Below are 15,758 nucleotides of genomic sequence, written 5' to 3' on the forward strand. Positions count from 1 at the left end.
GCGTCTGCTAAATGACTAAATGTAATGACAGCTTAAAGCACACATGGGTGAGTATGACAGATGGCTAATCGAGAATTATGTGACAAACTTTGCAGCCAAACAGATAGAAACGAACACGTTTGAAGCTGCCTCTTTCAATCGATCTGCACTGATGCGTTTCCAGTCTCTCCAAAACAGAAACCAATAGAAAGATACCCTGTTAAGAAGAAACCTTTTTAATTGCTTGACTGCTTGTGTCATGAAGAAATCGGCCCGAGGAAATGCTGTCAACAATCTATTAGTCACTTCTAGACATGAACGTGAAGGATGATAGGGGTGTAAAGTATTACTAATTGCTGCAAATGCGGATGCAAAAACTGCTTTCCACAGAAACGCTGTTAAAATCTGCTGCCAGGTAAGATACTGTTGAAAGGCATGAATCAATATATAATGTTTACTTTGTCTCTTCAAAGCACTAATAGGAAGGCTCCGTTTCAATTTGTGCCTGTGATTAATTAGCTATAAGAGAGATAAAGGACTTCATAAGATTGCATGGTGATCAGTCATGAACAGCAATGTGATAAAAACTGTTTAGACTTTATAGTGAGGGTTAAAAAAGGTATGTTTTAATGCTTGTATGCACACGATAAAGCTGTTTATTGCAAGAAAGTGGGCTCAGATACAAAAGCACAGATGTCATTTATATGAACTGTATTAGCAGACTATGCTTATTTGTTATTTTGAAAATATTTTATTATAATTTTATGCTTAATCGAAGCAGATTCACACTCTTCAAACAGGATCTTTTACACAACAACATAAGCCTCGATTTTTGGCTAGTCATCATGAAATAAAAAATGACTTTTTAATTGTATATTGCAGTATTTATTTATCGTTGTCTGTGCAGAGTGTTTTATTTATTGTATAATCCAGGTTCAAATGTAATCTATCTTCAAAATCAAAACTCTTCTTGCAATGACATCTCTATACTGATGACAGTGTTGATATATTTACTGGTACAGGGTGGGACGACTGTCACTCATGAAGCCACAACCATAACAAACCTATAGCCAAGAAATATAAATGCAAAATAAATAAATAAAACCATCAATTAAAATAAAGCACTACATTTGTTCTGGTATGAGAAGCCGTTTCACTTATAGAGGAGTCACAAAAGGGAAGAAAAGATCGAAAATAAAAACATATTTTAAATTAATGTGTATCAAAGTCATTCGGGGAAGTTTGTATTTCTGCTTTTTGTGGGAAAAATCAAAACATTAGTTTCTACGGTGGTCAAGAGAACTGCAATTACAAAAATCACCAGCAAATTAAGAAAAGATCTTCAACCGTTTGACAGCACACGTGCCGCAAATTGTCAAACGCAAAAACATTTTTAATAAAACGTGCAGACAATTTCCAAAAATGTGCTGCATTTTCTCACAACGCAGTAAATTTCCAAAAATGTGCTGCATTTTCTCACAACACGGATAACTTACGAAAACGCGCTGCTTTTTCACACAACACAAACAAATTTTGAAAACGAGTTGCATTTTCTCACAATGCGAACACATTAATAAAACATGCTGCATTTTCACACAATGTAAACAATTTTTGAAAACCTGCTGCATTTTCTAACGATGGAAACACATCAATAAAACTTGCTGCACTTTCTCACAATTCAAGCAATTTAGGAAAACGCTCTGCATTTTCTCACAATCTAAACAATTTACAAAAACGCGCTGCATTTTCTCACAACACTTTCAAATAGCACGGAAAACACAACGGAAATGTTTCCACAGGACCCTAAAATGTGACAGACACAGCTATTTAGGTTTTGGTTATTTAGGCTAATAAAATACAAAAGACAAGGGATTCAGGATGTTAAAATAAATAAACAATAAACTCATCTTTCAAAGATGATGATGATGATGAAGCCTTAATTTGTCACATACACTTTTACATGTAGTGAAATTGGACCTCCCCCTCCTCCAATACAAACACATCACATATTTCATGGGGAGGACAGGTCACCTGAGAGATAGCTTTTAGAAAAAGGAAATAAAATACATTTGGGAAGAGGGAGGTGAAAAAAGTCCCCCCTCAGACTGTCCTTGAAGTAGGGCAGTGTGAGATCGGGGAGAAAAAATCCCCAGCACCCAAGCACATAAACGCATTGACATAGACGAAACATTGCAACAGGGGATATATTTAGATGAAGGCGGCGGCCATCTGGTCCTGCAGCTAGGGGACGCTGGTCACAGACCCACATACCCACTCCGGTGGTTGAATCCAAACAAAGGTATGAGATACAGCCTTCGCCGAGAGTCATAGAAGAATATGATCACCTACAACTTAACTGAGCTATAGTCACAGCACAGCAGTGTCCGTCACGTTTTTTTTTGGGTCCTCTTGAAACATTTTCATTGTGTTCTGATATTTTTGAAAGCATTGTGAGAAAATGTAGCGCGTTTTCATAAATCTTTTGCGTTGTGAGAAAATGCAGCACCTTTTATTAATTTGTTTCCGTTGTGAGAAAATGGAGCACGTTTTAATAATTTGTTTGCGTTGTGAGAAAATGTAACGAGTTTTATTAATCTGTTTGTGTTTTGAGAAGATATAGCACGTTTTATTTTTGTGTGAAAATGCTGTCAAACTGATGAAGATTTTTTCTTAATTTGTTGGTGTTTTTTGTAATTGTACGTGTTTTCTTAAACTGCAGCACGTTCAGCTCTCTCAGCCTTTTCTGCATAAAAATGCTACTTTTAAACTCTACCACTACAGTATTAATAATAAATATGTATTTGGTGTGTTTTTGCATTTGAATATTTTTTATTTAAGAAAGGTGCTGTGCATTTAATTATTATTGTAGGTTAAACATACAATACTATAGCAACTTTATATTATTTATTGTAAATTAACAAATAATATAAATTTTAACATATAAATACTTCCATTTCCTTTACTCTATTGGTGATCCAAATGCTCAATCAGACACCAAAAGCAAACAACATACAGTGTGTTGTAATACTAGTAAAAAACCTTTGTCATCTCAGATGATGATGTGTTCCTAATCACAGCACTGTCGATTAACCAAAAATGCTGGCTGTCAAACATTCATGCAGAAGTTTACATTGGCAGGTACAGAGCTGTCCTTTGCAACATTTCAAATTGTTTAAATATGTATACTGTGAGCCAAGCATGCCAGTGTGTGTTTACCACAGAGTCAACAATCTGCTATGCCTATTCAAACCATGTGTTTTGATAAGCGGGTCAAAACAGGACCCAAAACAAAACTGCTTATAATTGTGTAATTATTTTTTATGATTTAAATATATTGAAAACATTATGAACAGACTTCCAAGGACAGTGCTAATTAAAAAGGGCAGTTGATGACCCCTTTAAATGTGCGATATGAATAAACAGTGCTTATAAACAGCCATTAAGATCGTTATGAGATAAATCTGACAGCATGATTTAAGTGGAGATGGTTTCTCATCTCAAGAAAATTCCACTAGTAATTACAACTTTACATTTGACATTCATAAGCACTCAGCTCATAAATACAATCTTCCCAAAGTGACTAGAAACACCATAACCCCTCATAAACTGCAATTAGTTCAGCGTCTGCAATTATCTTTGACAAAGCATCATTCTGCAAATCTGGTGTACGCTGTTTTTTTACCACAATGTACAGTAAAGGTAATGAGAATACAGCATTTGTGGTCTTGTAAACTTGTGGTCGTGTAAATAAAATGAGAAAGTAGTAACAAACATACTGTATGCTGTAAAAGTATTGGTTAATTAACAGGTTTTGTACTTTGTGATTCACATGGTGTTTATTTACGGTTGTGAATTGCATTATGAGAGTTTTATCTCTGCTCCATCGACAGTTTAACAAAGTGACTTTTACTCAACATAGACTCATTCTGAAACGTAGCCCAATATATGTTTCTGGAGATCACAAATTATGTAGCCAGAAGTATGTATGGCTGCATTTCTTCTTTAAAAAGAATAATACGGTGCGGTATGACGCTGTTCCTTTTCTCGCTAGCAGCTGACTGATTACCACCGTATTGACGGTTTTCCCACTTTTACAGTTTGTCCAGTGGCTCGCAGCATATGTCGACAAACTTGAGACACAGAAAGGAGTTGACTGTAATTACGGGGCTTGAGTCTGGCAAAGAACGGTTCCATGAAGCAGGTAAGACAAAAGCAAAAGACAAAAGTAAAATAAACAAGTACATAACATGGGGAGGATGTGGTAAAATCTGAAAAACGTGGTAAAAGTCAAGGGTCTTTTTATTTTTCTGGATTGCTTTTCAAAATGCGTAGGTTGGGATTAGGGAAGTGGGTCAATCGGTGCTTTTGAAAACACTATTTTTTGGGTTTAGGGAAGAATGTCGGGATTAGGTGTGGGAATCAGTCAGTTGGTCAGTCAGTCGATATCGGTCTATGGTGGATATACGAAACAGCAGGCGCAAATGGCACTTGCGAGAAAAATTTGAGATCTTAAATGTATACACAGTGGCCTCCTGGGATGTATTTGGCGCTCTCCAGAAATGTACATAGGGCTACGTTTTCAGAATGAGCCTTGGTTGCTATTTTTTGACATTTTAGTAGTTTAAGACATTAAGACATTGAGAATTAAGTCTGTAAAATGACAAAAAGTACCAGAACAAAGTAGGTTTTTGTACCATAATTTACAACACCAACCCTGACACACTCCTAAAGTAAATGCTGGGTTACACACAATCGATTTGTGTTGGGACAACATGAAGGAATTAAGTTAACTTCGTTTTTACAATTCAAGTAGATTGAACATAAAACTATTAATTTGTCCCAAAATAAGCTCAAGAATTGTGTAATTTCAGCTCATTTTAAATAAGTAGTTTGAACAAGCAGCAAAACTATTTTTTAAGTGCAATATATCTCTTCAAACTATTCAAAACGTCACTTTGTCAAACTTTTTGACATCAAAAGCCTTTGAGGAAAGATCAAGATCCCATAATAAAATTCAAAAGCATAAATAGATGTAAAAAAAAAGCATGAATGATAAAATACAGAAAACTGTCGATTTATATATATATATATTTTACAGTGTACCATAAGTATAATTTACAAGGGTAAAAAATACTGTGCCAAATCACAGCATGTGCAGAAGATCAGCATACACAGGGATTTTTTGCCAAGATTTTACACCACTTACTTTGAAAGTGAATCACTTTCCTGCCAAGTGTTTTTAACAAACTATTTTCAGGGATAATAATTGCTCAACTTAAAAAGTCCTCTAGGAGTCTGAATAACCAGGTCACACTTTATTTTGATGCTTTGTTTGTTAAATTTAAGTTACATTGCATCTACATGCAAACTAAATCTCATTAGATTATAAGTAGACTGTTAGGTTGGGATTAGTGTAAGTTAACATGTACTTGCAAAGTTTCTTATAGTCAATTAAATGTCTGTTGAAGGAGCATATCAACAGATATTAAGCAGACAGTCTACCAATACTTAAATGGACCATCAAAATAAAGTGCTACCAATAACGATTTTTCTCAGATGACACTTATAATCTGACCCTGAGTCCCAACTGGTACTGTATGCTTTATAAGTAGGTTTCTACAATTACAAGCTGAACATTCAGCAATTCAGTAGTGAATTCCTGATGCAGATTGTTCAGGAGAACTGTAACGGTCAAACAAAACATCTGGGAAAACTCATTTCATTGCATAAGGACATTCACATAAATATCTGGAGGCTCATATGGACAGTTCCATGAATTGATCCGCTTATACTGAGAGTCCGTGTTCAAAACGATAGCAAAGACTGCTTTCTGATGAAGAGACTGGAAAGTGATGGGGTTAAGAAATAAAAAATGTCTTAATTTGATCAATCTGTTTTCAAGAGTGATTAATTATGGTATTTTGATATGGTATGGAAATTTATTGGTAAAATGTGGACCTATAGTTGCTCGTCTTGCACATGTGGCCATAAATATAATATAATTCAGATGAATATATGAAGAATCTTTAAAAAGTCCAAAGACTTGAAGCCAATGAGACTAACGAGCAAAAGCAAAAAACTAGTTTTTTTCCAACAAGACGCGTATGTTACCCTCTTAAATGGCAGATTCTTGGAATCATTTTTTTGGAACAGCAACAAAACAATTTTTTATAATTATAAAGTTATTTGTTTGTATGTGTTTACCAGTATACCAGTGTACTGCATTCCAAGACCAATTTCTTTGTAAACCTATTTCCTACGCAAGTAAACATGAACAAAGATTCTACTTCTGATCTTGATGATCTTTCTCACAATAAACAGCTTTCAGTGTATATAAAAGCAGTGTTACGTGGAAATGAGCTGTGTTTGTCTAGTCTTGTGATTATTGTAATTTTGAGATGACAAGAGGACAGTCTACTTGGAGCTATTTATGTTTCCAAACTTGGCAACATTATCAATACCTAAATATACAGTTGCATCTAAATGAATCTATGGCAGTCATGCGGAGCAGTGGTCACGTGGCACAAGCTGTAACTCTCTGAAAATCCTCAGTTTACAAGTAATAATTATGAGATGTACAAGGCTGTGACCTATTTTTTTTTTAAGTTGGAATCTCATAATTACTGTAATTAGGAGATTACATGAATGCAGCTATTGACTGCAAATAACCTCAAGAACTAACACTTTTTAAGGTGGCGGGTCCAGTTTGTCATCATCTTAAAACTGTTACACTCCAGACCTTTAAAATGGTATTGCTGATTTATAGTCAAGGTTTTTCTGAGGTTGATAACGTAGTCAACATAACTCAAAGAAATAAATAAATAAAACACACAGAAGTACATACAGGTAAATAAATAATGTCCTTAATAAAACAAAAGCATTTGTACATTTTCAAAAATGTCTTAACATCTTCACAGTTTACTGTGGTGAATGACCTGCTGCGCATCCCCTACAGCTTGGTTACATTTTCCAAGCATCAAAGACTGTTCTGTTCCTTTGTTTTTACATGAGGCAAAAACAATGAAATATTTGTCTACAAAATGCATGTATGTGTATAAAAATGTGTATTTCATGGCTATGATTTGTCTATTTGGTTCTCATGACTTACTGATATTTCAGCACGCTTTATTATTTTCTGGAAATTGTGTGGAAAAAATGTAAGAGATTACTTTAATAGCTGCTTTATTCTATAAAGGGCTAAAACCATTATTTATTATCATATAGAAATATTTTAAAACTTTCAATGTTCAATGAGAATATTGACACTGACAATTTTCAGGTAGTCTCTTAATTTTTTCAAAATATACGCTACCTGACAAAAGTCTTGTTGTCGATCCTAGTTGTTAGAGCAACAAATAATAACTTGACTTCTAGTTGATCATTGGGTAAAGTGGCAGAAGGTAGATTTTTTCAATGAATCATCTGTTGAACTGCATCCCAATCATCACAAATACTGCAGAAGACCTATTCGAACCGGCATGGACCCAAGATTCTGACAGAGATCAGTAAAGTTTGGTGAAGGAAAAATCATGGTTTGGAGTTACTTTCAGTATGGGGGCATGCGAGAGATCTGCAGAATGGATGGCAACATCAACAGCCTGAGGTATCAAGATATTTGTGCTGCCCATTACATTACCAGAGGGGAGGGCAAATTCTTCAGCAGGATAGCGCTCCTAATACTTCAGCCTCCACATCAAAGTTCCTGAATGCAAAGAAGGTCACGGTGCTCCAGGATTGGCCAGTCCAGTTGCCAGACATGAATATTATTGAGCATGTCTGGGGTAAGAAGAAGGAGCAGGCATTAAAGATGAATCCAAAGAATCTTGATGAACTCTGGGAGTCCTGCAAGAACACTTTCTTGGCCATTCCAGATGACTTTATTAATAAGTTATTTGAGTCATTGTAGAGATGTTTGGATGCAGTCCTCCAAGCTCATGGGAGTCATACACAATATTAATTCTTTTCCACTGCACCATGACTTTATATTCTATACTGTACATTATTTCCGTGAGTGACAAGACTTTTGTCTAAGCAAAGTCAGACCTTACTGCACTAATTAAATATTTCAAAATGAAGGCATGATCATATTTTATTGTGTTAAAATAAGTGTAATCTAGAGGCCTTTGTCTTTCATATTAGCCACTTCTGATACCAAACAATCAACTACAAGTCAAGTAAATATTTGTTGTTCCTAAATGGTTAGATGACAAGACTTTTGTCAGGTAGTGTAAATACAGTGCTGCTTAAAAGTTTGTGAACCTTTTGTGAACCTTTAAACAGAATGAAGATGTTTTTCTTATTTTGTTGAAATTGGTTCTGCCCTTCAGAAATAACAGAAGAATACTTTCATGTTTTCTGAAGACAAATTATGTCTACATTAAACTGATACATTTGAAAAAAAAAAACATTTTTTTCTAACAAAATTTTTTTCATCAAAGTACATGCATTAAGATGTAAGTCACTCTAACCTGCATAATTTCTTCCTGGCATTTATTTACTTTCCAGCTCTTTGAAACATCATAGCAATATTTCAAGAAAAAGCAGCAAGTTTTATAAATGGGCCGATAGTGAGATGGAGATGTTGCTGCATGTAACAAAGGAGTATAAAGTTGCAAAAACAAGCAGGAATGTAGACTGGAAGAAAACATTCGGTGCCATCTGAAGAAAACCAATCCACAAACTAATTAATCTTTGTCAATGATGTCAAAACGGAGAGCATCCAAAACAACTGTTGTACAATGTAGCTAAATTGATCACATGACTAAAAGTTCATCGTTTTCGAAAGCCTCCATTTCCACATTTCATACTGCAATGCAATTATGTAAAACGTATCCGCTTTAGGGAGCTTTTTCAAAAATATGTTATCATTTCCAAAAACCGCCATCTTAGTGTGGACGAAAGGCCAAAATGGAGAAAAAAATATGCGTTTATTAAACAAAAACAAGTGCGGAAATGGCTGTAGTATCTTCCAATTCCTAAATTTGTTTTCACACCCCAAATCTTAACGCATCGTGTTTCCTTTCCATCTTTTATTCCAGGGGTGTCCAAACTCAGTCCTGGAGGGCCGTTGTCTTGCAAAGTTTAGTTCCAACCCCAATCAGACACACCTGGGCTAGCTAATCAGGCTCTTACTAGGCCTTCTAGAAACATTCTTGCAGGTGTGTTGAGGCAAATTTGAGCTAAAATCTGCAGGACACCGGCCCTCCAAAACCGACTTTGGACACCTCTACTTTATTTGTCGCTTTTTTGACACCCTTTTTTAATAGTTGTGTTTGAGCCTCACAAGTGTCCTCCAATAACATTAATTTTGTACGATCTCTTTTATTATGTTACCATTATTCACATTGTCACCAATTCCACAATGGGTTCACAAACTTTCAAGCGGCACTGTATATAAATAACTGACCTAGTTTGAGCTGAGACTATTCACTATTCATTCCTGCTCAGACCTGCAACCTGAGTCCCAATTTTATGATATGCAATTACAGACTGGCACGTGCGAAACGTTCTGGAACTCTGTTGTGAATTCCAGACTGTTCATGAGAACTCGAAGAGCTAAACAGAACGTGTGGGCAAACCAGTTCCAAAAAACATCTGAATGCACGTAAGAACATAAATACGTCTTTGTCTTGTGCAGGCACGTGATATCAAACACATAAATCTTGTCTAAAGCTCTGCCAGTGACTCACCTGATCGCTGTGATACTTTTGTATGCCAACTCTGTGCTCGTCTGGTTGAACGTGCAACAAATGTTCCTTTCCCACTCACTGCTTGAGACAGACACAACGGAACTGAATGACAGACAGCTCTTGTTGACTTCATACAGAAGAGGGTTGTGGTGGCATTGATATTACACCATCCCTCTGTTTCAGAATCAGTCATAAAGCTGCATGCGTTTCTCCTGTCCTCACCCACTGTGGGCTCACCGGTCCAAGAGAAGAGCGAACACCAGACAGATGAGGAGAACAAAAAAGTGTCCGGCTGTGAAATATAAACAGATATTTCCCCTCAGAATGAACAGTGTGGTTTTAACTTGCAATTCCCCTCCAATAGGGCTTGATATCGGAGCATTAAAAGGTCTAGACCCCTCCAGAGAGGCTTATTAGAGGTAGGGGGAAATTGCCGGCCTGAAGGGTCGTGGTCTCCCTGCGATAGGTCAAAGATCAGCATTGAGAGAGAAGGGACGGGATGAGGTGGTAAGGCAAGGTACAGAGAGATGAGATGATCCGGCGATGCTACATGGTGGAAAGTTGATTGGGTTTTGATGATGGAAGATCTAGCAGGGCCTGAACGGTGACGCCGACTTTTACCAGACCTCGCTCCTCCAGAATGTGATGTGGCAAACACAACTGGTCCTGTTGATGAACACACACGCAAATGTAAGCATAAATACACTGCTCAAAATATAAAGGGAACACTTGAGGTGTTACATTGTGTTCAAGTGTTCCCTTTATTTTTTGAGCAGTAAATAGGCGAATAACTGAAATTGGTGTCTTGTTAAAAAAGAAAACATGGTAAAAACAAATGCCAATAGCATGTAATATTTACAGTGCTGTTCAAAAGTTTAAGAGTGGTTAAGACTTTTAAGGTTTTTAAATGACAAATCTTTTGTGGTCACTGCCTAGAAAATGTTAATTTAGGGTGCTTTCACCCTAAAGTTCAACCCAAGTTCGATTGTTCCCACTTGCCACTTTTCAGTTGGTTTGTGTTCACACCGTCTTTTTTCTTTCTGAAGCCCGGTACGCTTGCATCATCGAGCTGCTGTTTTGTGTACGGCTGTTGTTAGGTGACGGACACGAAAGCAAAGCGCCAAAATGGAAAGACGTCCGCACCTTGCGGTCGTTCTGCTTTTACTGAATCTTTTGGTTTTGGACATACAGAAAGTGATTCGCATTTATCTGCCGCAAAAATATTATCAACATTCAGAACATAACGCGATGTCTGCAGAAGCTGTTTTTGGAGGAGACAAGCAGACATTATCACTGTGTTTGCTCTGGCACTTGTCACCAAGGTACAGTACGTGATACACAGATACACACACACGAACAAACTTTATGAAAACGATAGTTTGTTGTACTGTTGTCGGTTCACCTTCGTTATTTGGTACAATTGCATTCCTACCAGAAGTGAACAGGACCAGAGTTCACATGAATTGTACCCGAGTGCGAGTTCAAAAGACACGTTCACACTAGCTAAACGTACCGAACTCTGACGTCAAACAAATCCTGGTGCAGACCAAAAGTCCTAATGTGAAAGCACCCTAAAAATGTTTGTATTTTGTTACATTTTGATATAACAGTATTCTATTTTAATTTATTTTAAAATATTTTTTCTTCCTTAGTCTTCAGGGTCAGATGATCCTTTAGAAAACATTCTGATATGATATAATGGTCAAGTAACATTTCTTATTACTGTCCATGTTTTAGTTCAAACAATGACACATGTTCTTTTTAAAACAGATATTTTTTTGCTACAAAATAAATATCTTTATTCTTTTGATTGATTTACTTTAAAGTGTTGAAAAAACATGTAAAATTCTTAAAAATCCCAATAAAGTGACAAATTCAAATGCTGTAAAATGTACAATATTACTGGCAATTTTGGTTTACTCCAACAATTACAACTGTTCTGTAGTTTATTCATTCATTCATTTTCTTTTCGGCTTAGTCCCTTTATTAAGCTATAGTCGCCACAGCGGAATGAACCACCAACTTGGAAAAAGTGAAAAAGGGTATATGGGTATTTCCCAGTGCTGGGTTGCGGCTAGAAGGGTATTTGCTTCATAAAACATATGCTGGATAAGTTGGCAGTTCATTCCATTGTGGGAATCTCTGAAATAGAGACTAAACTGAAGGAAAATGAATGAATTTAGAGTGCTCTTGTCAATTTTGCCAGTGTTAGAAGTAGTTGTAGTGTGTGTGAGGGATTCATTGGCTCCCGGCTCTCTCTCGATTCCCCGCTCGTTATTGTTTGTTGAGATGCTGTTACTTGAACGATGAAAACGAGTGATTGTTGCTGATGCCTCTTGGCATTTTGTGAGATGCCGATGTAAAGTTGTACATTCTAACTGGCGAAACCCGGTTTTCTGTCTCCTTGTCTGGCTTGGGGTATGGTAGAGAGGTTTGGTGTCTTCTGTTTATTATTTTCGTATTTATTCTTCAGGGAAGTTTTCTCTAATTTACTTATTTTGGTTTATTCTCATTTATTCATTCATTCATTTTCTTTTTTGGCTTAGTCCCTTTATTAATCTGGATTCGCCACAGCAGAATGAACCGCCAACTTATCCAGCATATGTTTTAGGCAGAGGATGCCCTTCCAGCTGCAACCCATCACTGGGAAACACCATACACACTCTCACATTCACACTACGGACAATTTAGCTCACCCAATTAACCCATAGCGCATGTATTTGGACTGTGGGGAAAACCGGAGCACCCAGAGGAAACCCACGCCAACACGGGCAGAACATGCAAACTCCAAACAGAAATGCCACCTGACCCAGCCGAGGCTCGAACCACCGACCTTCTTGCTGTGAGCCGATCGTGCTACCCACTGCGCCACCGTGACGCTTTTAATGTCATTTATTTTGGCTTAACCCCATCCCGATGTTATTTTGCTCATTATTTTCTGTAAATAAATCGTATTTTCTTGTTAATTCTCAGTGGTTTGTGTTTTGGTTTATATTTTGGGGAGAGAGAGTGCTGGGGGCACCAGGGATTATGCTTTTAATCCCTGTTATCTTGTTACTTTTTGGTTAAACTTCTTTTTGAATAAAGATTTTTAATTTAATTCATAACACCAGCAATACTGTAAAAACTGCCGTAGTACTGTAAAATGTACAAGCGCACTGTTAACTAAAAATTAATATTTAATATTTAATTAAAATTAATGATTGTTATTTTACAGTTATACTGGCAACCAAAATTGCCAGTAATACTTTCAATTTTACAGCATTTTTTACAGTTTAATTACTTTATCCACAAATGCTCACCATACATGGAAAAATATGTATTGTATATATTGTAGAGTGGTTTAAATCCTGGTGGTTTCAGTTTGAGATAATACCAATAAATAAATAATAAAAAACATGCAGATATTGGATAATAATCCATATCATGACATATCATGGATTCAGAGGAAAGAAACACTCAATCCCACCTGTGGCACTCCAAGCTTTTTACAGGCATCCAAGAAATTCTCCACATTGCGCCGACATTTGGCCATACTTAGTTTTGGCTATTAGAGAAAGTAGAAACACATATAAAAGCTATAGAAAGTAGAGTCTTAAAAACGTGCTTGATTTGAATGCTGCACATTTACTAATGAACATTTAAAAGAGCTCAGATAATACAATCATATTTGACAGAAGTATAATACAAGGTTTATTAATATGGGATATCGGACTTACCACGGCAGGGGAGGGTACATGAATACTGGCGACAGAACGAGGACGAATGTGATTGGCCAGATGGCATAAAACGACACCATCCATCAGCGCAGCGCCCACGTCATCTGGCAATAAAACCTTCAACCTTGACTCGAGGTTCTGCAAACACACACAAGCTCTGTTTGTTTCATTTGCAAATTAGCCATTCCAAATAACAGGCAAAGTATGTCACGTTAACAAAGAATCCCCCATAGGCTAAATGTCAAGATAAGGCTCAGGGAGTGCTTTTATTAGAGATTCAGGCATCACATTAGTGGCTCTTCAGCACCAAGGAGAGCAAATGCAGAAGTTTAAGTGAAGGAGGATGTAAGATTAGACATGGCTGCTTAAGAATCAGTCAACCTCACATCAGTCCACCACACATCTAAAACTAAATATATTTCTCTAATTACAGCTTTAGACAAATTTAAAGATCATCATAAAATTCTTAATTTCTCTGCATTTACTGGATTCATTAGATATGGATTTGGTAGGATTTAAATATTTGTTTTATTCTTTAAAGGTCTGATAACCAGTCTTTCAAATTTCAATTTTCAGAAAAGGACATTTTGTCAGAATAACAAGTAACATTTGTTGTGAATGAAAATTAGAGTTATTTTACTAACTTGTATTCTTTTATGTAGGAAGAAATATACACAGCATGCCAGAAAGCTTGGCACCTTTATTATTTTATGCATATTTTTAATATTTTATGCAAATATTTATTTTTAATAAATATATAAATTTTATATATAAATATATAATCAATTCAAATAAATATACAATATATAAACATTTTACAGTCACTGCTGGAAAAAATAGTAATGATAAAAAAAATAAAAATAAAAAATAATAAAAATATTAATAATTATATATATATATATATATATATAATATATATATATATACAACAGTTCTGTCTAGTTCTTGAATCTGATAGCCGTGCAATATTCTGCAATATCAGAACCCCTACAGCCTCCTCACCCTTCTGTATTACTCCGCCCACATAGAGTGACAGCAGATCAATAAACTCACTACAGTTTGACAAATATTGCATCAGTTGGACAACATAATGAACTTTTGAGGCTTTTGTAGGTGAGAATGTAGTTGTTTAGATTGCAGCTATGCAGCTCCATCCTAAGATTCCGACAGAAGCCGCATAATAAGCCCTTAGAGGAGGAAAAACCCAGTGTAATTTTAAACTACAGCTGATCCAATCATTATAGAACTGGTAAGTGAGTTTCTAAGTCGATCTCTCTTCTTTCAATGTTGCAGTGCTGTATTCATACCATATAGTTGTAGTGTGTTGAGTGTGAGATGGGACTCCATATTAGGAATGTATGTACTTTGTGTTGGCCACTCTTTCTATAACCCTGAGTTACTTTTTGGTTGACCATCTGTTTCTAATAATGAACGAGACTTGAGCCCAAATAAAAAAAATCATTACATTTGCAATAAAAAGTCCTGAAAGATGGTTTTGGTCAAATAAGGCACTGGTTATCAGCTGATATAGGTGCAGATCTTCATTTTTGTAAAGAAAATGTTTTTAGCAGTAATTTAATGCTGGGCGTGTCATCATGATTGACAGTTGTGATTGACAGTTTCTCAAAGCAGACATCGGAGCTTTGGGAGGAGAGTGAAGTGTTATTATTCCATTTCTGTGTTATTTTACCATGATAAAATGAGTTGTTCAGCAGTAAACATTAAACTGTTGTTTCTGACCTACAGGATCTGGTGGAACACTGTTTATTCGGTAAGGTCAGGGCTTTATTAGTTTGCTGATACACGCCTAGCCATGACGGGGAAAATACAGGCGATCGCTTTCTAGCAGTAATTCTCTTTATGGGTCTGAAATAATAATTAGGAAGACAAAACTAATGTAAGCCGATCTCCACAATGAATTTTGAGTTTCGGGATGTTGTCGAGTTAATCTACTAAATTTGCTGTTATAAAATATTTATGTTCTAGAAACCGAATCTTAAATAACAAATAGAGCTGTAAATGTTATATATTATTTATATACACCATTTCCCGTTGGCTTTTTATTTGAAAACTCCTAATAAACATTAAAATGAATGCATGAACTCCTGAAATGAATAAAATGAATTCCTCATTGCCAGATATAATGAAGGCATAGAATAAACCAAATGAAAACTAAATATATATATATACACACACACACACACACACATGCCCGTACATTTGCTCATAATTTATTAAGGGATACCCCACAAACACACTATAAACATAAATTAATTATTTCAATTCACACAAGATTAGTACAGCTGTATGTTCAGATACACACCCATGTATTCGAAATCTGGTATTGGGAGGGGAAAGAGTATCGGAACAT

The 15,758-nt window shown here is 36.0% G+C and overlaps 1 protein-coding gene across 1 annotated transcript in view; it reads right to left on the minus strand.

Moving 5' to 3' along the window:
• The window catches only part of lrch2 (leucine-rich repeats and calponin homology (CH) domain containing 2), a 138,104-nt gene that overhangs the window by 3,435 nt on the left and 118,911 nt on the right, over positions 1–15,758 (minus strand). Inside the window, exons 20-22 of the mRNA XM_056458145.1 lie at positions 13,388–13,525; positions 13,138–13,215; positions 9,669–10,334 (exon numbers count right to left, since the gene is read on the minus strand). Of these exons, the coding sequence (XP_056314120.1) occupies positions 10,215–10,334; positions 13,138–13,215; positions 13,388–13,525 (336 nt within the window). The 3' untranslated portion in view covers positions 9,669–10,214. The remainder of the gene's footprint in view (positions 1–9,668; positions 10,335–13,137; positions 13,216–13,387; positions 13,526–15,758) is intronic.

The sequence above is a fragment of the Danio aesculapii genome, chromosome 5 (assembly GCF_903798145.1).
Source record: "Danio aesculapii chromosome 5, fDanAes4.1, whole genome shotgun sequence".
Classification (NCBI taxonomy): domain Eukaryota; kingdom Metazoa; phylum Chordata; class Actinopteri; order Cypriniformes; family Danionidae; genus Danio; species Danio aesculapii.